Below are 25,418 nucleotides of genomic sequence, written 5' to 3'. Positions count from 1 at the left end.
TGATCGTATTTCAATGCATGTGTATATCTTGATATGTTGTAACCATTAAACCAATACGTACATATTATAAATGTGACTCTGATAGAGGTACCGACAATTTTTTTGTTTGAGCGGTAATAATTTAGAATATGTAATTTCTTTGCAAATTTTCAATGATTGCGTTTTTACAGGAAAACAGATAATGATACTCATCTCCTACATTGTCTGAAGACAAGGTTCATATCTTCTCCTGAAACTCTTTGTTACCTACCAGTTTCAATGGGAAAATTTCAATTACATGTACGTACACTGTGTATCTAATACAATTACAGTCTATCTAATCTCAGGCTTCATCGGACATAAAATGGACTGGTCAATAGCTCGGTGAAGGACGAAATACTTCACATTGTTTGGGTGTTAGGTCTTGATAATAATGGTGACTTTCGCATAGTCAGTGCGTATTTTTTTTATATTTTACTTCCGAAACAAAAAGGACAGGAAATATTCCCATGTTGTCGTTATAATTGATTAAAATATGTTTAAAATGTGTTTTTGTTGACGTTTTTATCACATACACATGACAGATGACAACAATGTATTGCTTTTCTCACAATAAAGAAAGAATATTTGACTACACACACAATCATTCTGTGGTCTATATAGTTTAAACTGTATTTTATTTGACAATTATATATACAACATAAGGTATACATACATACATACGTATATACATATACATGTACTATAATGCTCTGTCTTGTAATCAAAGACCGTACTACATGTATTTCTTTGCTGTCAAAAAAGAGATCGGTAAGGCAATCGATTATCCTTTACAAAAGTGTTCGATATCTCACGTAATAATTTTGTACCATGCAGGCTGCTAAAATGGTAACAATTCTTTCAATTCTTTATTAGTCTTGCGAGTATACATCTCATCAACATCATACGATTACAAAAAATATAATCCAAGTCAGCTCGAGTAGAGCAATGCACTTGTGACGATTTTTTTCTGATAATAAAGTAATTAAATGATTAGCTACTATAGTTGGGAAACTATTAACACTGATTTCGATATCTACCGGTAATATACATGTAAGTGTATGTCCGTGATATTAGCCATGCAAGAGATGTTCCCGATGGACACCTAAATAATGATAGTAATACAAACACAATAACTTTAGGCCGTGGATTTAAAACTACGAAATGTTCAAATAATTGTAAAGTTTATGAAACTTACTACAGAAATTCAAAGATAATTTTCTCAAACAGATATGTTGCTAGCTAAATACTTCAAATGCCTACGTAAAAATAAGTCGAGATCAAAATAACGAGACCCTTATGTGGCCTCTCCGAGGTCATGCACAAAACGCCATCTATACAAAGGTCAGTACCTAGTACCGTGATATAGTACCTAGTACCGTGATATAGTACCTGGTACCGTGATATAGTACCTAGTGCCGTGATATAGTACCTAGTACCGTGATATGGTACCTAGTACCGTGATATAGTACCTAGTACCGTGATATAGTACCTAGTGCCGTGATATAGTACCTAGTACCGTAATATAGTACCTAGTTCCGTGATATAGTACCTAGTTCCGTGATATAATACCTAGTTTCGTGATATAGTACCTAGTACCGTGATATAGTACCTAGTACCGTGATAAATTACCTAGTACCGTGATATAGTACCTAGTTCCGTGATATAGTACCTAGTTCCGTGATATAGTAGCATGTACCGTGATATAGTACCAAGTACCGTGATATAGTACCTAGTACCGTGATATAGTACCTAGTACCGTGATATAGTACCTAGTTCCGTGATATAGTACCTAGTTCCGTGATATAGTACCTAGTACCGTGATATAGTACCTAGTACCGTGATATAGTACCTAGTTCCATGATTTAGTACCTAGTTCCGTGATATAGTATCTAGTACCGTGATATAGTACCTAGTACCGTGATATAGTACCTATAGTTCCGTGATATAGTACCTAGTACCGTGATAAATTACCTAGTACCGTGATATAGTACCTAGTTCCGTGATATAGTACCAAGTACCGTGATATAGTACCAAGTACCGTGATATAGTACCTAGTACCGTGATATAGTACCTAGTTCCGTGATATAGTACCTAGTTCCGTGATATAGTACCTAGTTCCGTGATATAGTACCTAGTGCCGTGATATAGTACCTAGTACCGTGATATGGTACCTAGTACCGTGATATAGTACCTAGTACCGTGATATAGTACCTAGTGCCGTGATATAGTACCTAGTACCGTGATATAGTACCTAGTTCCGTGATATAGTACCGAGTACCGTGATATAGTACCTAGTTCCGTGATATAGTACCTAGTTCCGTGATATAGTACCTAGTACCGTGGTATAGTACCTAGTTCCGTGATATAGTACCTAGTTCCGTGATATAGTACCTAGTTCCGTGATATAGTACCTAGTACCGTGGTATAGTACCTAGTTCCGTGATATAGTACCTAGTTCCGTGATATAGTACCTAGTTCCGTGATATAGTACCTAGTACCGTGGTATAGTACCTAGTTCCGTGATATAGTACCTAGTTCCGTGATATAGTACCTAGTACCGTGATATAGTACCTAGTACCGGGATATAGTACCTAGTTCCGTGATATAGTACCTAGTTCCGTGATATAGTACCTAGTGCCGTGATATAGTACCTAGTACCGTGATATAGTACCTAGTTCCGTGATATAGTACCGAGTACCGTGATATAGTACCTAGTTCCGTGATATAGTACCTAGTTCCGTGATATAGTACCTAGTACCGTGGTATAGTACCTAGTTCCGTGATATAGTACCTAGTTCCGTGATATAGTACCTAGTTCCGTGATATAGTACCTAGTACCGTGGTATAGTACCTAGTTCCGTGATATAGTACCTAGTTCCGTGATATAGTACCTAGTTCCGTGATATAGTACCTAGTACCGTGGTATAGTACCTAGTTCCGTGATATAGTACCTAGTTCCGTGATATAGTACCTAGTACCGTGATATAGTACCTAGTACCGGGATATAGTACCTAGTACCGTGATATAGTACCTAGTTCCGTGATATAGTACCTAGTTCCGTGATATAGTACTTAGTTCCGTGATATAGTACCTAGTACCGTGGTATAGTACCTAGTTCCGTGATATAGTACCTAGTTCCGTGATATAGTACCTAGTTCCGTGATATAGTACCAAGTACCGTGATATAGTACCGAATACCGTGATAATAGTACCATGATATAGTACATATGTACCTACTTCTGTGATATAAGTTGAAACAATATTTTATTTCAAATTCAAAGTCATACATTTCAACATATCAAAAATGTATTAGAATACTTAGATAAATCTGTCTTCATAATACAGACAGGCTGGTGACAAACACTTAAGAACATATTATAAACTAGGTATAACAAATAAGTGACAAATATCATGTGAAAATTAGGGAGGGGAGAGAAGAAAGATGGAGTCAGAGAGATGGAATGTTATAACTATACATACTAAATCTATAACCGACAACATGTGAAAGCTAGGAAGGAGGGAAGAAGAGGAAGACTGAATGAGATTTTCAGAATTCTTTAGGAGGTGAGACTAAATTAGTATACACGAGTTTTGTAAACTGGAGATGTTTAAATGGGGATGTTACGTTGTGATAAGATAAACAGTATCTCGTCCAGGTACTTGTACTGTGCTATTGTACCTAGTACCGTGATAATAGTACCTATTCAATATATAACCCTTAAAATAAAAACTTAAAGCGTTGTACGATATCTGTAGACTCATACTGGTCACTGTTGTTGGCCCGGGTGGAAGCGCGCGGGGGTTCTTATGTAGAATGAATCTATACCACCCGATAATAAATAAAAAACAAAAACAAAAACAAAAAAGACAACAACAAAAAAAAACCGTCCAAATGAGGAATCGTGTACAGGTATCTTAGGCATAAGGCGAGAGTTTAACCGATGCGCCATTCTGCGTATCCAATTAGTATTTAATGTTTACATACGCAAAACACTTGAAGGGTCTTTCTTGTTACAAAAGTGTTTTGGAGTTAGGAATTCTCAGGGTAAATATTGTTTAAGGTGAATATGCGTTTCCATTTACTTTTAACAGGGACGTATTCTTTAGACACCGGTAAACCCACGTACGTCGTGTTCACGGAGATAACATCCGATGGAAGGGGAGCTATACTGTCTTGTGTATCCGAGCCATTGCTGAACTGACGTGACCGATGTTTCCTGAAACTTGAATGTCTTTTGTGGTGGTGGTAGTTTGCTCGTGTCCGTAATTTATCATTAAACACGTCCGGATGGTTTGAGCTAGCAGTGATATGGCTGAAAACTGTGTCATCATTATGTTGATTATCACCATCTTCGTGTTTGTGGTTCGTTTTGTTTGATACTGGATTCTGTACAACCATGTTTGATCTTGTTTCCTCGTTCATCACCGGAACCGACATGCCGCTCGTCTTATACATATGCTCGTTTGTATTGTTTGGCTTACGTAGATCAGAGCAATCTGTCTGGCCTTGCTGCTCCCCTCCGACGCCAGAATCCTCAGAAGTAGCATATTTCACTTTTTCCTGAAGACGTTTAACTGTATAGGTAACAAATGTCTTCCCCTGCAATGACAACTCACACATTCAGTATAACTAGACATTTCGGTAGTTAACTTGATATAATTAATGGTGAATTAAAATGACCAATGAACAAATAATATGTGAAGTCGTTAGTTATGCAATAATGCAATAAAACCGACAAACATGCAATAAAACCGACAAACATGCAATAAAACCGACACTACCATTACAGGGGTCAGGAGAGAGAACTATTGGACTAAAGCCCTCTGATCATCGTTGTCTGGTAACATTCAATTACAATTGACAACCACTTGGCCTGGAGAGGGTAACATAACAGCTATAATCATTTGGTCCTGGAAGGCAAACATTTAACCACATTCAACTACAACCCAAATAAGGTAACATTGACAGCTAAGTCCCTATAGTCTGTGAAGGGTAACTTTGACAACCACAACCCTATAGTATAGAGAGGGTAACTTTGACAACCACAACCCTATAGTATGGAGAGGGTAACATTGACAACCAAAACCCTATAGTATGGAGAGGGTAACATTGACAACCACAACCCTATAGTATGGAGAGGGTAGCTTTGACAACCAAAACCCTATAGTATGGAGAGGGTAACATTGACAACCACAACCCTATAGTATGGAAAGAGTAACATTGACAACCACAACCCTATAGTATGGAGAGGGTAACATTGACAACCACAACCTTATAGTCTGTAAAGGGTAACTTTGACAACCACAACCCTATAGTCTGGAGAGGGTAACATTGACAACCACAACCCTATATTATGGAGAGGGTAACATTGACAACCAGAACCATATAGTCTGTAAAGGGTTACTTTGACAACCACAACCCTACAGTATGGAGAGGGTAACTTTGACAACCACAACCCTATAGTCTGTAAAGGGTAACTTTGACAACCACAACCCTATAGTCTGGAGAGGGTAACTTTGACAACCACAACCCTATATTATGGAGAGGGTAACATTGACAACCAGAACCATATAGTCTGTAAAGGGTTACTTTGACAACCACAACCCTACAGTATGGAGAGGGTAACTTTGACAACCACAACCCTATAGTCTGTAAAGGGTAACTTTGACAACCACAACCCTATAGTCTGGAGAGGGTAACTTTGACAACCACAACCCTATATTATGGAGAGGGTAACATTGACAACCACAACCCTATAGTATGGAGAGGGTAACATTGACAACCACAACCCTATAGTATGGAGAGGATAACATTGACAACCACAACCCTATAGTATGGAGAGGGTAACTTTGACAACCACAACCCTATAGTATGGAGAGGGTAACATTGACAACCACACCCTATAGTATGAAGAGGGTAACATTGACAACCACAACCCTATAGTATGGAGAGGGTAACTTTGACAACCACAACCCTATAGTATGGAGAGGGTAACATTGACAACCACAACCCTATAGTCTGTAAAGGGTAACTTTGACAACCACAACCCTATAGTATGGAGAGGGTAACATTGACAACCACAACCCTATAGTATGGAGAGGGTAACATTGACAACCACAACCCTACAGTATGGAGAGGGTAACTTTGACAACCACAACCCTATAGTCTGTAAAGGGTAACTTTGACAACCACAACCCTATAGTCTGGAGAGGGTAACTTTGACAACCACAACCCTATATTATGGAGAGGGTAACATTGACAACCACAACCCTATAGTATGGAGAGGGTAACATTGACAACCACAACCCTATAGTATGGAGAGGATAACATTGACAACCACAACCCTATAGTATGGAGAGGGTAACTTTGACAACCACAACCCTATAGTATGGAGAGGGTAACATTGACAACCACACCCTATAGTATGAAGAGGGTAACATTGACAACCACAACCCTATAGTATGGAGAGGGTAACTTTGACAACCACAACCCTATAGTATGGAGAGGGTAACATTGACAACCACAACCCTATAGTCTGTAAAGGGTAACTTTGACAACCACAACCCTATAGTATGGAGAGGGTAACATTGACAACCACAACCCTATAGTATGGAGAGGGTAACATTGACAACCACAACCCTATAGTATGGAGAGGATAACATTGACAACCACAACCCTATAGTATGGAGAGGGTAACTTTGACAACCACAACCCTATAATATGGAGAGGGTAACATTGACAACCACACCCTATAGTATGAAGAGGGTAACATTGACAACCACAACCCTATAGTATGGAGAGAGTAACTTTGACAACCACAACCCTATAGTATGGAGAGGGTAACATTGACAACCACAACCCTATAGTCTGTAAAGGGTAACTTTGACAACCACAACCCTATAGTATGGAGAGGGTAGCATTGACAACCACAACCCTATAGTATGGAGAGGGTAACATTGACAACCACAACCCTATAGTATGGAGAGGGTAACATTGACAACCACAACCCTATAGTATATAGAGGGTAACATTGACAACCACAACCCTATAGTCTGGAGAGGGTGACATTGACAACCACAACCCTATAGTATGGAGAGGGTAACATTGACAACCACAACCCTATAGTCTGGAGAGGGTGACATTGACAACCACAACCCTATAGTCTGGAGAGGGTGACATTGACAACCACAACTCTATAGTCTGGAGAGGGTGACATTGACAACCACAACCCTATAATATGGAGAGGGTAACATTGACAACCATAACCTTGTAGGTCAAGAAATACAATAAAATATTTTTTGTTTAGATAATACTATGACTGGAATCTTGGTAGACCCCAAGAGCTAAAGCCACAGAAACACATGGAGGTACAGCACCAGTCTGTGGTCAAGGAGACCACGACGATGGCTTCCATTTGGAAGCAAAGTAGAAATAGAGATCAGAAACTAGGTCAACTCTTCAGAACAAAGGTAGCGATTATCTTTATTTGACGATTGGATGAAAAAATACGTAAAGCGTGAGGTCTATATCTACATACAATGTAATTACGTATAGCGTGACGTCACTATATATGCCTACACGATACAACCAACATACATCGACATATGAGAATCATGTATCATCAAAGCTTAAGCACTCTAATACAAAAGCATACCACAGCGTCAGCACACGAATACAAAAATGTACCACATCGTTAGAACACATTTTTACTTATAATATAACATGTAGTAAAACCTGACTATATCGATCACTGACTTTAACGACATCCTCTGTCATCCGACAATATCAATTGGAAATGCGACATGCTCCAGTCATTGCAACCGACACGCCGACATATCCGACAAACTGACTCGGTCCCTCATTGTGTCCGTAAAGCCAGGTTTCACTGTTATACAATCTACCAATTTGAATCTCATCCAGAATAAAATGATAAAATTTAATAAATGAATTAATCTGACATGAAAACAAATGATTGCTATTCTTTTGGTTCATATAATTGGCTGTTGTTGTTGTTTTGGATTGTTTGATTGGTTGTTGTTGTTTTGGATTGTTTGATTGGTTGTTGTTGTTTTGGATTGTTTGATTGGTTGTTGTTGTTGTTTTGGATTGTTTGATTGGTTCTGTTGTTTTGGATTGTTTGATTGGTTGTTGTTGTTTTGGATTGCTTGATTTGTTGTTGTTGTTGTTGTTTTGGATTGTTTGATTTGTTCTGTTGCTTTGAATTGTTTGATTGGTTGTTGTTTTGGATTGTTTGATTGGTTGTTGTTGTTGTTGTTTTGGATTGTTTGATTTATTGTTGTTGTTGTTGTTTTGGATTGTTTGATTTGTTCTGTTGCTTTGAATTGTTTGATTGGTTGTTGTTTTGGATTGTTTGATTGGTTGTTGTTGTTTTGGAATGTATGATTGGTTGTTGTTGTTTTGGATTGTTTGATTGGTTCTGTTGTTATGGATTGTTTGATTGGTTGTTGTTGTTTTGATTGTTTGATTTGTTGTTGTTGTTTTAGATTGTTTGATTGGTTGTTATTCTTTTGGATTGTTTGCCTTGAATTATTCCTTCGAAAGTGAAAAAACTATTTTTTTTCATTCATAACTGTGGGCAAAATAGATCGAACCAAAACTGTTGACGGAAATCTTTGAATACCTACCAGGAGAATACGATCACTTGATCCGGAATCATCGACATATAAATCTAGGTCAAACCCAGAAAGATCCATGCTCTCATTAATACTGACATGTCAATGATTGTATCAAACTCCTGTAATTTTGACAAGGGACATATGCTATTTCCGGCCATTTTTGTAAAGTGTGTGTTTAATTATGAATAGGACACAATAAATGCGGAAAGCCGTTAATAATGATGATCCGCGGTCAGAAACATTAACGCCTGTTTAATGAAAAGCCAAAAATAGAATATTGAACAACACATTAGATCAACATTTACCTCACGAGAACCAATTGGAACTGATAGTGGATATAAACTGATAGTGGATATAAAATGATAGTGGATATAAACTGATAGTGGATATAACCTGATATTGGATATAAACTGATAGTGGATATAAACTGATAGTGGATATAAACTGATAGTGGATATAAACTGAGCACAGTAGGACTTGATGAGACATCCTGATCACTCAGCACACTATATCGAACCTCTTTCAGACAAACTCAATATTTTATACCGAAAAGACAGCGCAGACATTGTAATCAGAGTAAATGTAGCCGACATTGTAATCAGAGTAAATGTAGCCGACATTGTAATCAGAGTAAATGTAGCAGACATTGTAATCAGAGTAAATGTAGCCGACGTAAGATGGTATTACATTGTATCCACACTTATCAGGTAAAATTTATGCAATATTTTCACAACTAGGAAAAACATCTTACTTAAGTATTTTTGCCGTATTAATGTGTAGAATAATCACATGTATCCACACATACAATACCATACATCTAATGCAAAAAACAAAACAGGACAAAAGGATCATGAACTGTGTAGGCTATTTGAGGTTAACTGGAACCAGTTTTACCGTAAATAAAACACGTGCGGTGTTACAGGTATCTAGCCATAATAGTGGTATATGAGTGTGAGGTGATGTATTCTTTGCCATCCTGATTTCTGTGTATATACTCAAATGTTTAACGACTGTTTTATTGTAAGGAAAGACTTTGACAAAATACACCCCTTTTCAAATTTTCTATGCGCCATTTCGCCACAAGTTGACAACATTGTCTGTGTAAGATACATATCTATATACATATATATCAATGAAAAAGCGTGTTACAAACAAAATTAAAGTAATGAAATAAAAACTGATGAACATAAACTATTTAAACTTTATATATAATACTTTATAATTATTGGAAAACAGAACAATTATATTAACTCAAATTTAATCACTATTGTTGGCCCGGTTGTAAGCACGCCAAGAGTTGGATGTGTGCGTGTGTATACTAATCCAACAGAGTGATACAATACAGATTGATCTAAGAAATCTATATAACCTAAATAAATGTTTATTGATAAAATAATGACAAATGACAATTGATTATTGCATTTTACTAATTACAGGGTCTCATTTACAACGGTTAAACGACACTCGCCATATCACTAATCTGAACCAGTATTTATTAACATAGTATAATAGACACTATTCGTTATTCTGAGTAACGAATAACTGTCGAACGTTACAAACAATTCGATGTCTTAAACATATATTCCGCGTGGATATAGAGACGTGTTCAATGTTTCAGGAAAGGAAAAAGTTCAATATCGCGGTGGTCTGCTCCTATTAGACAGTTAACTTGCGCTTGTAAAATTATTTAGTATTTAGAACTACAATAGGGATAATCTATAGTCGATATTAACCTGTCTTAATCTCCCTAATACACAAACACTTTTTGTTAAGGTACAAGACATTATAATGCCCAAAAACATTTAACAATTTGGACTGCTGCCAGGGTTGAGGCCCTGGATTCAGTATCCTGACAAATATGCAAGAGGGCTCTCATTCATCACCTAACATTCATTTACACATTTCATTCCTTTATTTTCATTCAATGTATTACACACATTCATACACACATATATGCACACCGTCGTTACATAATACATTACACATGTACCCACTGCCAGGGTAAATGCCCTGGATTCATTACTTCCTAAATAATTTCACTCACCATATATACATATTTAATTATTACGTCACTCACTTGATTGCATCTCGCACATTGATTTCGCACAAACACGTGATCAATACACGACACGCCACGTACTGATTGTATAGCCCTAACTAATATAATGGTTATTTGTTCTGTTCTTTTGTTCTGGTCGACATCAATATCTTAAAGTTTATTGGAGGGACATTAATTATATCTGTACGCTAACGAACTCTATGGAATGTTTGATTGATTCACAATAGGACAGGTTTATATACTGAGGACTTGATGTTGTATAGTTAAGGCGTTCATTGATTACAGAATCATGGAAATAGTAACAGACGTAAACGTATTTATACATTGTAACGTTATCAGGGTTTACAGAATACTAATGTGTTCTATTGATTAGAGCAATATAAAGGCCAAATAAACAAAATGTATCACCCTCATATCCTTTTGACATTGTGGTGAGTTAGGATAAATTAATTTCACAAAGAGACAATAATAATAATAATAAAAAATTAATTTCCGAAGCGCAAAAAAGCCACTACAAACAAAAAATCAGTTTTTTATTCATACTAATTCTCGTATAATTTGCCAAAGCACAATTCTGTCCCACTGGTGTCGCCTTCCTCTATTGCTCCAGACATCATGAATAAAAGTCCAGTCAGGCAGATAAAGTGATCAATATATATAGATACTAACAACAGCCACTGTTTCTGAATCGACAGCCTCAATGTAAGCAAGTATGCTTATTTATCAACTTGAATGTAGACCGTGACCCAGTTCGCCGTGTATGGATATACATGTATGTAAACTTATTTTTACAAGTGTCGGTGTTTACTAACAGACGACATGCCTACTTTTCATATCAACCTCAAATTATTCAATTAAAAGATATTTAGACAACTATATAAATGATAATAAATAATAAATAAAATATTGCGATTTAATTTGAATATTATATTGATAACCGACTTTTTCTTCTGTTTTCACAGAGAAAGTGGGCGGAGTTTTGATGTCTGTCAACAGCTTTAAAGGTTTAGGTTTGTATCCGATTTTTAAAGCTGTTATTGTTAAAAGAAAATAATGTTAATAAAAGTACATGTATTAACATTTTAATGTGATAAAGTTATGAGATAAGAAATCAAATGGAGCAGTCGGTACATTGTTCTTTGCAATTTACCCCGCTCTGAAAGATGAAACGCTAATCTTTACGTAATCTAGAACAGAACATTAGTATTCAAACGTAATTAGATAGCTAACATTCTATTGGAATTTTTGCAAATACAAACGTATTTTGAAACGATTATTGGCTATGCGATAATATTATCAAAACGCTAGTGCAGAGCATATATGAAAATTAAAAAAAAAAAAACATACACCAAAGACAGGGAAGAATAAAATGTTTAGGACAGCAAGATCAATAATATAACACCAACTCTAACATCCGTAACACTCGCCTGGATAACAAGTATCACAAATACAATATTCTAACAATTACTACAACCGTCAAAAATATGTCGGGCTATTAATACTTCTGCTAAAGCCTCAGCATTTTTGGAGTGATAGGACTGATTGTCAGTATAACGTTACTGGGTGGGGTGTCCTACCTGGTGTCTTCGACAGTAAGGTTCAGTGAAGTAGCACTATAAAGTTGGCACCAGTTTCGCGCAATCACAAGGAGACAAGCAAGAATATATAATAGTCTCCCAAAACAAGAATGTACTCACCACACACATGCATCTTACACACAAGAGAGGCCGTCCTTATAAAACATTATCTGTTAATATAACGTTAAATAATTCAAAATCAAACCAAACTTTTCTAACAGATACAGTTATAGATGGTACATGTATAGCCATTCGTATAAAACACGACATACATTAATATAGAGATACCAATCAGTACAGAATACAACCAAACATTAGGGAAACAGGATACTAAACATGACAACCATAGTGTAGATCTACATCAATCGATATAAAGCCTACAATAATATAGCACAATAGTAAACACTGTCACAAATATAGCCATCGAAGATACACCAAAGACACATCACAATAACAAGTCTATAACAAATGTTATAGAATATTATCAGTCAGTATATGTGGAACAAATATAGCAATAGGTGCCATACTTTTAACACAGTAGCAGGATACTCCTGTTAACAAACAGTAACGGGATCAAACAGTATAATAAGAAAAAAATGCATTAATACTACGTTAACAGAAAAAATACCTGTCTGATTACCTGGCAAAACTACATACGTTTGATAGAGACACCTGGCAAGGCTATGTCTATATATCTTAAAAATAGAAACCTAGCAAAGATATGTCTACAGATGTTAAAAAGAGAAACCTGGCAAAGCTTTGTCTACAGACGTTAAAAAGAGAAACCTGGCAAAGCTATGTATACAGACGTTAAAATGAGAAACCTGGCAAAGCTATGTATACAGACGTTAAAAAGAGAAACCCGGCAAAGATATGTCTACAGACGTTAAAAAGAGAAACCTAACAAAGCTATGTCTACAGACGTTCAAAAGAGAAACCTAACAAAGCTATGTCTTCAGACGTTAAAAAGAGAAACCTGGCAAAGCTATGTCTACGGAAGTTAAAAAGAGAAACCTTACAAAGATATGTCTACAGACGTTAAAAAGAGAAACCTGGCAAAGCTATATCTACAGACGCTAGAAAGAGAAACCTGGCAAAGCTATGTCTACAGACGTTAAAAAGAGAAACCTAACAAAGCTATGTCTACAGACGTTAAAAAGAGAAACCTGGCAAAGCTATATCTACAGACGTTAGAAAGAGAAACCTGGCAGAGCTATGTCTACAGACGTTAAAAAGAGAAACCTGGCAAAGATATGTCTACAGACGTTAAAAAGAGAAACCTGGCAAAGATATGTCTACAGACGTTAAAATGAGAAACCTGGCAATGCTTTGTCTACAGACGTTAACATGAGAAACCTAACAAAGCTATGTCTACAGACGTTAAAAAGAGAAACCTGGCAAAGAGATGTCTACAGACGTTAAAAAGAGAAACCTGGCAAAGCTATGTCTACAGACGTTAAAATGAGAAACCTGGCAAAGCTATGTCTACAGACGTTAAAATGAGAAACCTGGCAAAGCTATGTCTACAGACGTTAAAAAGAGAAACCTGGCAAAGATATGTCTACAGACGTCAAAAAGAGAAACCTAACAAAGCTATGTCTACAGACGTTAAAAAGAGAAACCTGGCAAAGATATGTCTACAGACGTTAAAAAGAGAAACCTGACAAAGCTTTGTCTACAGACGTTAAAATGAGACACCTGGGGGAGCATAGTCTACTGACGTTTAATAGAGACATACGGCAAAGCTATGTCTACAGACGTTTAATAGAGACATACCTTAACGTTAAGTTCCCCTGCAGTGCTGGTCTCCAATTGCTTACTTCGCTTGACAGCTCGCCACATGTTTTCGGAGACGTGCAAAGATCTAATGGGCGCTGTTCGTGCTAAAGCTTGTGCCACATCAGTGCAATCTCCAAACACCACGAAAGTTGGTGAAGTTATGCCCGAAAGACCAGTGATGGCAGGTCCCACGTGGATACCAAGGCGCAAATCGAACTGATGTTCTGTTGATTCTGTTAATTTGTCAATTTCTTCATGTACGAGGATGTCAGCGCAAAGATTTACCATCGAAAGGCACATTTCTTCCATTTGTGTACAGGATGACTCCAGACCGTCTACAAGAGCGAGTGAACATCCACTCAATGGAGCCGTATAGGCGGAATATTTTCGAGCAATCATGTCAATTTCAAAACAAAGGTCGTTAATGAAGGCGATCAAATCGTGAGGGTTTACGGTAACAATGTTTACAGAATGAGAAATATCCAGGACAGCCACAGCAATGGCTGGGAAGAACATTGGTTTAACAGATTTTCCTTTCGATATTGTTTTCGCAATACAGACAGGCATCAAACTAGAGAGTGTCGTTTCTAATTTGTTATTTGATATTTTCAACTCGGCATTTTTCTCTTCTACCCTCTCTTCCAAATGAGCAATGTATTCCTCCATTGAAGATATCATGCTGTCTACAACTGTCTTTTTAAGAGGATTAGCACGTTTGAGCAATTTAAGGACCTGTTCGAAGGAAGGGCGTGAAATAGCGTTGTCGTTCCAACATATCTCCATCAGCTGTCTAATGTGAACAGGTGTGTCCTCATGATGTTCTGGTCGAAGATTGTTTAGAGTCACTGCATGTATGACCTCCGTCGGTGTCAAGATGCCTGCATGTTCAGCATATGGATCTTCTCTTGTGAATATTTCTTGTAAAATTATAGCAAAGCTGTATATATCGGAGTCCTTCGTTGGAAAGAGTTTAAAATCTGAACGCAATATATCAGGACTGACCCAAAAGTTTTTGAAAGAGATATCATTAGTCGTTAGATCGTTTTCTGACTTTTTACGAATGGCTAGTATTGGCGATGTATTTACTTGTTGAGAAGAGAGAAGCGTCCCATACTCCCAGTCACAAATTTTCACCTGCCATCGATCGTCAATGAGACACACATCAGATCGCAGTAAACCGTGTATGATATCGTTAGAGTGAAGGTAGTGCATACCATTTGCCACGTCACCTGCCAGAGTACATTTGAAATCAATGGACAAGTTAAACTTGTCATCACGAAGGAGGTTTGTCATCCTACCTTTGCCGCAGTAGTCTCCAATAACATATCTGTTTTCGTCAACCTCCGTCAAACCAAATATCCTTACGACGTTACCATGTGTGATTTTGTTTTTCAGTAGTAGCAGTTGATGTTTGGTCTGACGTGTCAGCTGGTTAAGCTCCTCAACCTCAATCAAACGGATGCCTATTTTACTTCCCTTGTACTTCCCTGGCCACTGTATAATTTGTTTGATCAGAATATCATCATCCTGGATATCTCTGACTGACGCATTTGAGATTAAAGAAGGTAAGTCAGCGATACGGGAAGCCATCGAGGATCTGTCTCTTCCGTCAAAGTAGAAAAGGATGTCCTCTAATGGAATCAGCCATTCGTCATTATCAATCATTTTCTGGATGCGCATGCGCTGTTTGATAATATAAGAGGAGAGAACAAAAATACACAGCACCACTATAGGTATAGTAATTGCCACAGGGATAATCCAGTGTTGTTCTACTTTATTTTCCGATGCAATATCGCTCTGCACCATATCCCACACGTTTGCGCCGTGGCATAGAACATTTTTCAAAACTACGGTTAGAATTTGCTGAACCAAGGCTTTGCTGAGTGGCGCCATTCCTTTACTATCACACGCTGCTCTCTGATCCTCTTCGGTCATAGCCCAGAATATATATCGTATCAACTCTTTAGAAGATGCACAGTCTTCCATTTGTGTCTTGTACATGATGATGTGTGTGAATCCAGCTATTGGATATGCACTCTCAGATCCAGCATCTGCTAAACTAAACGTTAGTTCAGTATTTCTTTCCGAGAGGTAATCCATGGCGCTCTGTACGGTAGAAGCGTTAGCGTTGATTGCTCGACCCGCTTTGTTTATTATCGCTGCCGACTCAATGTTTGCCTCATACGCATCAGCGACAGATAGATAACCGATAGAGTTTCGAAAGGACAAAATTAATCCTGACACACCCCGATTCTGTTGGCCGTAATAAGTGATGACATTTGAGCCCCAGCTATACGGAACTCCATTCGCTGAATCATAGCCTTTAGAAAATACTCCATATTGCTGTTTCCATTCTGGACTGAAAGCAGTTAGGGCTTCGGTGAATGTGGAAGTTGTACCAGATTTGTCTGCCCTTGCTATAACGATGATCCTTTTGTTAGGCATGTTAAGATAAGGGTTATTCGAGGTGAACACTGTGTCATTCCACCAGGTGTAAGTGCCATTGAATATGCCAACAATCGTCGATCTCGTGAGCACGAGACGCCCACCGAGTTCGGGAATATTGTAGCCTAGCATCACTGCCCTGCAACATAAAATAAGGATAGTTGAAAATCACGCACTTGTCATTGATTCATCGTATTGCGAAAATATTAAAACTATTATGTAAAAGCTGATGAATGAGTTTGGATGAAGAAGTTACTTCCTCCACAGTTAAACACACAAGAAATTTGAATCGATAAGAATCATTTGGTAGTATTATTCCAGATTGAGAAGAAACGCGTGGGAAAAAAATTACATGACTCATGATAGTGTATTTTACTAGTTAAAATTTAAATCGTTTGATCGTAGTTTAACAGTAAGAATAACACTACAGTTTTTGTATTTATTCAGAAATCCTAAAGAAGTACATGTACACGCTGATCTATAGACATTATTGTTTGATATAGCAGTAAACTCAATGAAAATGCAATGTGATCGGTCATTGTGTTCAACGTAAAAAGGACAACAGAAAAAGATAAGACATGCATATCTTGGTCTTATACATATAAATGCCATGTTTAACATGTATATCGAATTTCAGTCTAATTCAGTATTGATATCGTGAAAGTCTAATCTACCCAATGAAACCGTGGGCGATCTTTAGTTGTTTCTGATGGTCTCGTTTGGCGTTGACTATATGTTCTTATTTCCTGATCAGTTTGTATCGTTACATGTATGTTGATTTGTTCTATTCGTTTGTTCTACCTATTTTTATTCGCATTTATCACTGTTATTTTACGCTTTTCAAATCTAATGTTTTTTTTCAATGATTTGAATTCGACCCATGGATGTCTCTTGTTCACACGTTTTCTGTAAGAAATACATTGTATTATTCTAATCATATACAATGTACTGTTTGAGAAGTTTTTGATAGGCATTTATACACGAGGAATATGTAGCCCCAGCATAACTATTTTACATTGTAAGTATCGTCTTAAATCTATTTCAAAATAGTGAAACTTACATATACTTAAAAAAACTTCCAATAGTTATATACTGTTAGTATCCTTGGCCCTTCCCGATCGTGTCATGACGACTCTCAACAAATGGCACAGATGTAATATCTCTCTGACGGCAGGGTACATTAATACTGCTCAAGGCGTAAATTACCTTTTTAGCACGTCCTTTCCCTGTCTAAGCACAGTGTGTTGTTTTGCTTTCACATACAATTACCACATTTTCATCGGGTGCCATGGCGAGAAAACAACTGTGATAAATATGTTTTTACCAACGAGTGACAAAGGTTACCATGACTACCCGAAGTTTGATCAGGGTAGAAACATTTTAGAGGAGTTTTGATTTGACATTTAGTTAAATTCAAATTCTAAATCTTAATGTTTGGATAAATATCCTTATGTTTTATTCATTTCCTTGAAACTGCAGAGATTAAAATTTCGGTTAACTATCTTTCCGAGTGTTTAAGTTTAACTTAATAGCATGTGTATATGTTATACGTTCGAACACGTGCCTTCGTTATCCCACTCTTTGTTCGCCATACCCTTTAGTTAGAGGATTCTACAAACAACACAACAAGTATTACATTTCAAGTTCAAGAGTTATATACAGTAGAGCCAAACACGAATTTAACTCCAGCACATAGATGTTTTTTTCCTTAAAGAGCTCGTCAGTGATGCTAAAAACCTAATATCGTAAGTATCTAGGAGGCCAAGAATAAAACGCATCGATGGTTAAAAGAAAGATCAAATATATGGATGGGGATGTGCAATATTACGCTAAACAGTATGAATATAATACATCGGATGAGTCGAATGTTCTGTTCTCCCGAGTTTTGCCCTTCTAACTTTTCTTAGTAAATTAAACACGGATGCTTTGAACCCTGTTTATTCGAATACTTCGGTTAAGTCGAATGTATCTTGCGGTCTGTGTCTTCTAGATTATAACAAAACTTCCTTGTTTGTGTCGAACATTTTGTTTGTCAATATGCATTAGCCAATAAATATCAAACATGACATTTCGAACCTAACGGACAAAGACTAAGTTCATCGCTGGTAGGTATCTTCTAGTCCTTATTAGCCAATATCTTTCCATTATAAAGTAATACAAAAATTCATCATTTTTATTTTAAGTATTTAAATAATTTTTATGATCAATATTAAATCCATACCGCAGGTATATATTCATATTTATAGAATGTTGAACATTTCTAGTCATAGAAATGTCGTATCTTTTTTACTTTTAAGAATATGTACTAGTTTCAATCAAGCTAATCAAGCTCGGATGTGTGTACACCGCGTATCAGATTTTATTGTTTATTAACTCTGACAATTATGACAATTGATATAATTTTTGTAAGAGGCTTTAATTTTTACAATAGCATTTTTATTTCATTTTAGAAAAATAATTCATGAGCGTTTCCGTTTTCATTTCAATGCATTCATTTGTTGTTCGTGCATGGTTTGGATTGTTGCATAGCTGCATGCGTATTTCCGACTGGTAAGATGACCGACACCATTGTGAACCGAATGAAATAATGTTTTAATGTTATCACAAACGGACAACGGCTTACGTGATTAACTACATTTTGTTTTTGTTAGATAGGTTGTGTGTCAATGCCAAATGAGCTGTTTGAATAACTTATTCATGGTCAATGAAATGTCCACCCTTACATTATTCATAAGGTATAATGATACAGAATATGCTTTGTACAAAATGTTTACGCATCACCTATTAACGTGTGTATTCACGTGTGTGACATGACTAGTGCTAATCAGACGTTTTTGTTTTTCTGGATTATGTGTATATATAATGTTTTATTAAAATAAAATTCATTCATGTACAGTGTTTGTTCTCATGTAATGCTTTGTCCGACCATGTGACAATGATCGGACATGTGAATGGTAGACAGTTTGGGTCATTTATGTTATTATGTTATTGCATCTTTTCGAACATTTTACTTGGTTCCATCGACTTCGACTCTTCCTTGTTTTAATGTAATTCAATAGATTTCAAATTCTGATTATTGATCATAAAGGTAGGCGAATTGTACATAGGAACACATTTTTATTTCAAATATGGAAAATATATACGGCAATAATTTGTAAAATTCATCCAGACACAATATTACATATATAATGTATATAATGGTATTGTGAAAAGGCCTGTAATCTGATTGAAAAAAATAGGAACTAATAGCATTGCTAAAACCGTGGTCTTAGATTCGATAAACAATCGTTGGCAAGCAGATTAAACGATACAGTTAAACTTAAAAAAAAAATTAATAGTCATTATAGGAAATACATATATCAATCCTAATTGAAAAACAAAAATTGAACTCAAATTCGAATTAAAAGCACGCAAAATTCTAAAATTCTAATATTTAAGAGTTACCTTTTAAAATACAATACAGATAAACACACAATTACAGCACAAAAAACCCCCCACAAAAACCCCAGTTCGTCCATGCATATTGGTGCATGGTTGATAAATATATCATAATAATTTAGTTTAGTATTGTTTAACGCCCTATACAAATACAAGAAGACGATTCACCCTTTGGATGGCCCTCCTCTCGGATCCTCCTGCAATGTAATTATGACTATTGCTGTTGATAGGACGTTAAACAATACTAAACCAAACTTGAAATAATGATTATAGTTAATCATGTTTACTATTTATAGCACATGTACTAAATCTTAATAACAACAACCATGAATCATACGTATTAGGTAAATTATGTCATGTTTTGTTAAAAAAAAAGAAAAAAGAAAAAAAGACGTCATGCACACGAGTATTCTTTACAGTCCCATTATTCCAATATTCAACCTATATGCTAATCACAAGGACAAGATCTGTTAAAGCCATATATTCACATATAATCACAGTACATATAGCTATTTTAACAGTTTTAATGACTTTGATTAATATCTGGTAAAGTCAACAGGGAGTTGTGTCATTTAACAGAACATTCACCAATTCAGAAGCAATTTGAATTTAACAAAGATGTATTCTAATGAATGCCAGCCATATTGTTTAATCATTCAAGTATTAAAAAAATGCTGTCACAACCCCCCTCCCCCCTTGTTCCTGGATGGGTTAGCCTAGCCCTAACACTGACCTAATTGTACACTTTTAAAAACCTCAAAAACTCCCTAGGGTGTCAACATTGTTTCCTACGGTGTTACGTTGTTCCCGTAAGTGTTATATAGTTCCGCAAGTTTTCAAAAGTTTAGTGCTTAACCACTCCAGTTCCATCATCATTATATCGGAAAGACATGATCATACCTTAGCTATCGGCTACCTAGATTGGTATTGCGGGTGTCGTCGATGAAGCGGTCATACCCTTCTGGGACACCATATAGAATATAGAAGTATTTTCTGATGTTTTTATATACACCGACCGTCGGAGAAAATATTTACAAACTAGGCGTGGTAGACTCTTAATGGTAATCGCATATTGAAGATTACATAGAAATGACAAGAATCGTGCATTACACGAGCTGTGGACATCTGTTCCATTTCCGCTGTTTTGTACGTGATTGTGATTCTCTCTGGACACACTGAAACACTATCTAATTAGCACATGCCTGCGGTGTTGTACATCACCAGTCTTCTACAACTATAGTTTATACATCATAACGTATCACATCCATCAAATAACAAACTTACAAAACCCTATAAGGATATTAATATATAAACCATGAATTACGGGGACACGAGGGCCTTGGGAATAGTATATGCATCATTCGTGTCATCCTGGCCTCAGTCATAAATGAAAATGGCACACTGGCAGATCACACTCTACCATCATCATCCGCGATCATGCCGTCCCTATTGTGACCGGAAATTAAGAAAAGCCTGTAACAAGTTGACATTAATGGTATCTGAGCATAAAAAGACAGGATACATTTTATATCCCCATTCAGTGTATCTGAACTTAAATCGTATAGAATAGACATGGCGACGTGAATATGAATAAGCTGTTAATTCGTTTTCCGATATTCTATAATTCCTATTTACATTATTCTACCGTAAATACACAAACATAATCTGATACCGTACACTGTTTTACCTTGGTATACAATAGATACCCTTTCTTCTTAACTCCACTGCGAATTTAACTTCAAGAAATATATAATTCAATTATTCTAATAACACATGACAATGTTTCCTTCACTAAATGCTAGAAAATCGTAACAAGCTGGTTAACCGTCAACATTGTTAACCGTTAGCAGTTGGCATATGTGGACGATTCGAACATGCCTAAGTATTAAGATGAAAATGAATAAGTCCTTTTTGATAATGAAATTTTAAGTGCCATACCTTGCTCATTATTTTTGCTTATTGTTGTTATAAAATAGCTGTTTCCTGCCTTTAATATCAGCCAACAGCCAAAATAATTTCCCCTCGTTGACTCGGGAAACAGTTCATGGGGTCGGTTCTAACAACCCAGGGAACTAATTTTGAATGCTTACTAATAAGTCATAAGATAACTGTTTACATTTCTTTTGCACGAGGAAACATTCCACAAACCGACTTACGCCAAAATGTATGTGATCAATCCAGGATGCTGTATGTATATGAACCTGTGTTCTCCTATTTGAGACTTAATCCCCTCAATACAAAGTAGACGTGTTTATTTATTGTGAATTATTTATAGATATAAATGTATATCATTTGTCATAAGTTTTATAGACATAACACATCATTATGTAGACAGCTTGGGTGATTGGTAAATATAACGGTTTTCTTCACCATCTCATTACGGGATGTATCGATTGTTATATTTTCTACATGACTGCTTTGGGTACAAGATTATTTCAATTATTTATTATGAAAGTTTAACCAACAACAAACAAGGATTTTCCTGTATATCAATAAATCAATAGGAATAAGTCAAACTCGAACCCAAACCATAACCAATCAGTCAAAGTTCATTGATTATTCGAGATTGTGGAAAATACCTACCCTAACTCGAACCCAAACCCTAACCAATCATTCAACGTTCATTGATTATTCGAGATTGTGGAAAATACCTACCCTAACCCAAACCCAAACCCTAACCCAATCAGTCAAAGTTCATTGCTGATTCAAGTTTGAAGAAACGGCCTACCTTAACTCGAACCCAAAACCTAGCCGAATTAGTAAAGTTCATTGATTATTCGAGATTGTGGAAACTACCTACCTTAACTCGAACCCAAACCCTAACCCAATCAGTCAAGTTCATTGCTGATTCAAGTTTGAAGAAACGGCCTACCCTAACTCGAACCTTAACCTTAACCTCATCAGTGAAAAATCATAAAAGATTGAAGATTCAAGAAACTGCGTTCCGTTATATATGGTAACATTACAAGCATTATCTCATTAATGGAGCAATAATTTTAACAAAGTTAACAAAATAAGGTTATATTTAATTAAAACGGGATTTACTTCAAAGTAAGTATCAATCAAAGAGTTACCTCTACAATTCCACCAGGTAGCCATGAGGTTTCCCAAGTGTTCTCAGGGAGTCTGCCAAATACGAGGCCAGAGAATATTTGTTGAATTGTATCTTTATAATCCATTAAGAGAGGCACGTGAGTTTTACCGATATCATCTAAATAACGGAGCATTTCAAAAGTACTTTGTCTTATATTAGGTTATGGTAGACTAAGTAAAATGGTACACTCTCTCGGAAACTTATCCCGCCTAGACTAGAATTAAAGAAGGCGATTAAGTTTGTTATTCGACAAGTACAAATGCCACGTACGTGACCACAGTCAATACAAATATCATGAAAATACCAACAACACGATTGCAACATTATACTTCTATTGTGATACATACTGACGTCACAATGACTTCATTGCAATTTTTCCAATTAAAAAACCCAGATTACTTATAATTACTGTAAGTTTTGAAAAAAAAATCAACAAATTGTAAGATTTTCTGAATCGATGTCTTGATCGATGTTCTTGAAGGACTCTTTCAACAATTGAACACGATAGCAACATTGATTACGTAAGCGTTACCATGGCACCAGAATAAAATCAACTGGAAGTACGTGTCTTCCTTATTATATACATGTAGTAAAAAATCATTAAAGTTTCACTTGACTAATTGGAAGATTACAATTGTCAAAAATAAAATTACTTTTTTGTTCATTTTTATTTATCGAAATATTTTTTCCGGACGTTATGAAATTGGAAATATTGACGCTTTAACTACTTTATATTGGAAATGTCGGGACCATTGTCTTCAATGTAAAATTATGGCACTAGTAAAGTTTGTATGTCGCATTTTTCTTGAAAAAAAGTAAACTCCTAGTATGTGTTAGAAGAAGAAGAAGAAGAAGAAGAAGAAGAAGAAGCTTTGAAAATAAAATTACCCTGCCATGATTGGGAACAGCACAAGGTCGGTATGACTGGCGATAGTGGATTCTGACAATACCGAGTCTGATCCCGCGTACTCAATGTCCACATTTTCCATGATGGCTTTCTTTCCATTCCCACTGCCTACAGCTTCATAGGGCATATCCAATTCGACATGCGAGCTCCTGTGTAGTCGATACGCGGACCGCCATTCTTTGTAAACTTCGTGAGGAAAGCTAGCACCTTTTCCTCGTACATACACAACCGCCGTGACAAATCTACACAGACACAGCCACACAAGGAACCATATTCGTAAATTATCCATATCCAGAGTCGAAACACTACTTAGAACGGTAATCCAACATGTCCTGTTTTACTAAGATTTCCTCCCACTCGTTGTAATGTCGAGATTGTAGCGATTTCCTCTGATAGCCAGAGTATATAGTCCAACTTTTACATGTTGTGTCATCATTTCGTCATTTATTTATAGGATGATGTTAATCGGCAATTAACTAGTCTGTGTATCATATCCACTGACGGAATAAATATAGTTTATACAGTGCGATGCAAATCAAATCCTTCATCAGGTTCGCATTAATGTGACGTATCATTTATTGTACATTACATACTGTCAGTGTAGTCTTCCTGTGAGTCAGTTACAATATAACAAATTAACCATCAAACAAAAATAATCAATAACTAACCCAACTGAAATATGTAGCTTCCAATCTGTTCATACCTTTAGCTGTAGAAAGATTGAAATAAGTGTAATAAGGTTTCCAAGAAAAGAAACAACCATCGTGTGTTCAGATCCGAATCGTTTCAGCCGTTATGCGATTGTAGCATCACTTCTAACAGGTACATTGTATTACAGGAAACATTGATTGTCGCTCCTGTGTGGCGTGAAGCGTCGCGTAACAGACAGCTGACAGGTCATCGTTCCATGATACTTTAATGTGTTGCTATTAAAAGTGAAACTATTGCAATAAAATTATAATGTATCTTAGCATGTCTGGTTTTGGACATTTTTATTGAAATGCAATCTATTAATCATGCTTAAAAGGTGTTAAATTGTTTGTCCGGGACATTGTCCTCAATATGTCATATATGTTTGATACACTAAAGTAATTATGATAATCAATTTTATCTATAAATCATAAAACTTATACATGTACATTCATTGACATGCAATCTATAAAACGTACGTAAAAAGCGTATAATTGTTTGTAAGTAATTATGATAATCAATTTTATCTATAAATCATAAAACTTGTAAGTAGTTCATAGACAATTAATGGGATGTTACTATCGAATATATTTATTTACTATACGATTATAATTACATCCTATCCATCAACTATCGGTATTATGCCAAGCAGCAGTAGCGCCGCAATACTTTTCTTCTTAACCGTATATAACTAAATACTATGTTTAAAATAGAAAGTTTATTCTATCTAATAAAATTACTAATCAAATAAGTAATAAAATTGCTAAGAAT

At 36.2% G+C, this 25,418-nt stretch overlaps 1 protein-coding gene across 1 annotated transcript; it reads right to left on the bottom strand.

The window, feature by feature from the left end:
- Positions 1–981: 981 nt before the first annotated feature.
- LOC117337161 (retinal guanylyl cyclase 1-like) lies at positions 982–24,642 on the bottom strand. Its single transcript, XM_033898005.1, has 3 exons — positions 23,939–24,642; positions 14,071–16,657; positions 982–4,621 (listed from the first exon to the last, which is right to left on the bottom strand). Exons 1-3 carry the CDS (start codon positions 24,244–24,246, stop codon positions 4,052–4,054), a joined length of 3,465 nt encoding a protein of 1,154 aa, XP_033753896.1. The 5' UTR covers positions 24,247–24,642; the 3' UTR covers positions 982–4,051.
- Between the last annotated feature and the right edge of the window lie 776 nt (positions 24,643–25,418).

Source organism: Pecten maximus, chromosome 11 (assembly GCF_902652985.1).
Source record: "Pecten maximus chromosome 11, xPecMax1.1, whole genome shotgun sequence".
Taxonomy (NCBI): domain Eukaryota; kingdom Metazoa; phylum Mollusca; class Bivalvia; order Pectinida; family Pectinidae; genus Pecten; species Pecten maximus.
This window is presented reverse-complemented; position numbering and strand designations above follow the sequence as displayed.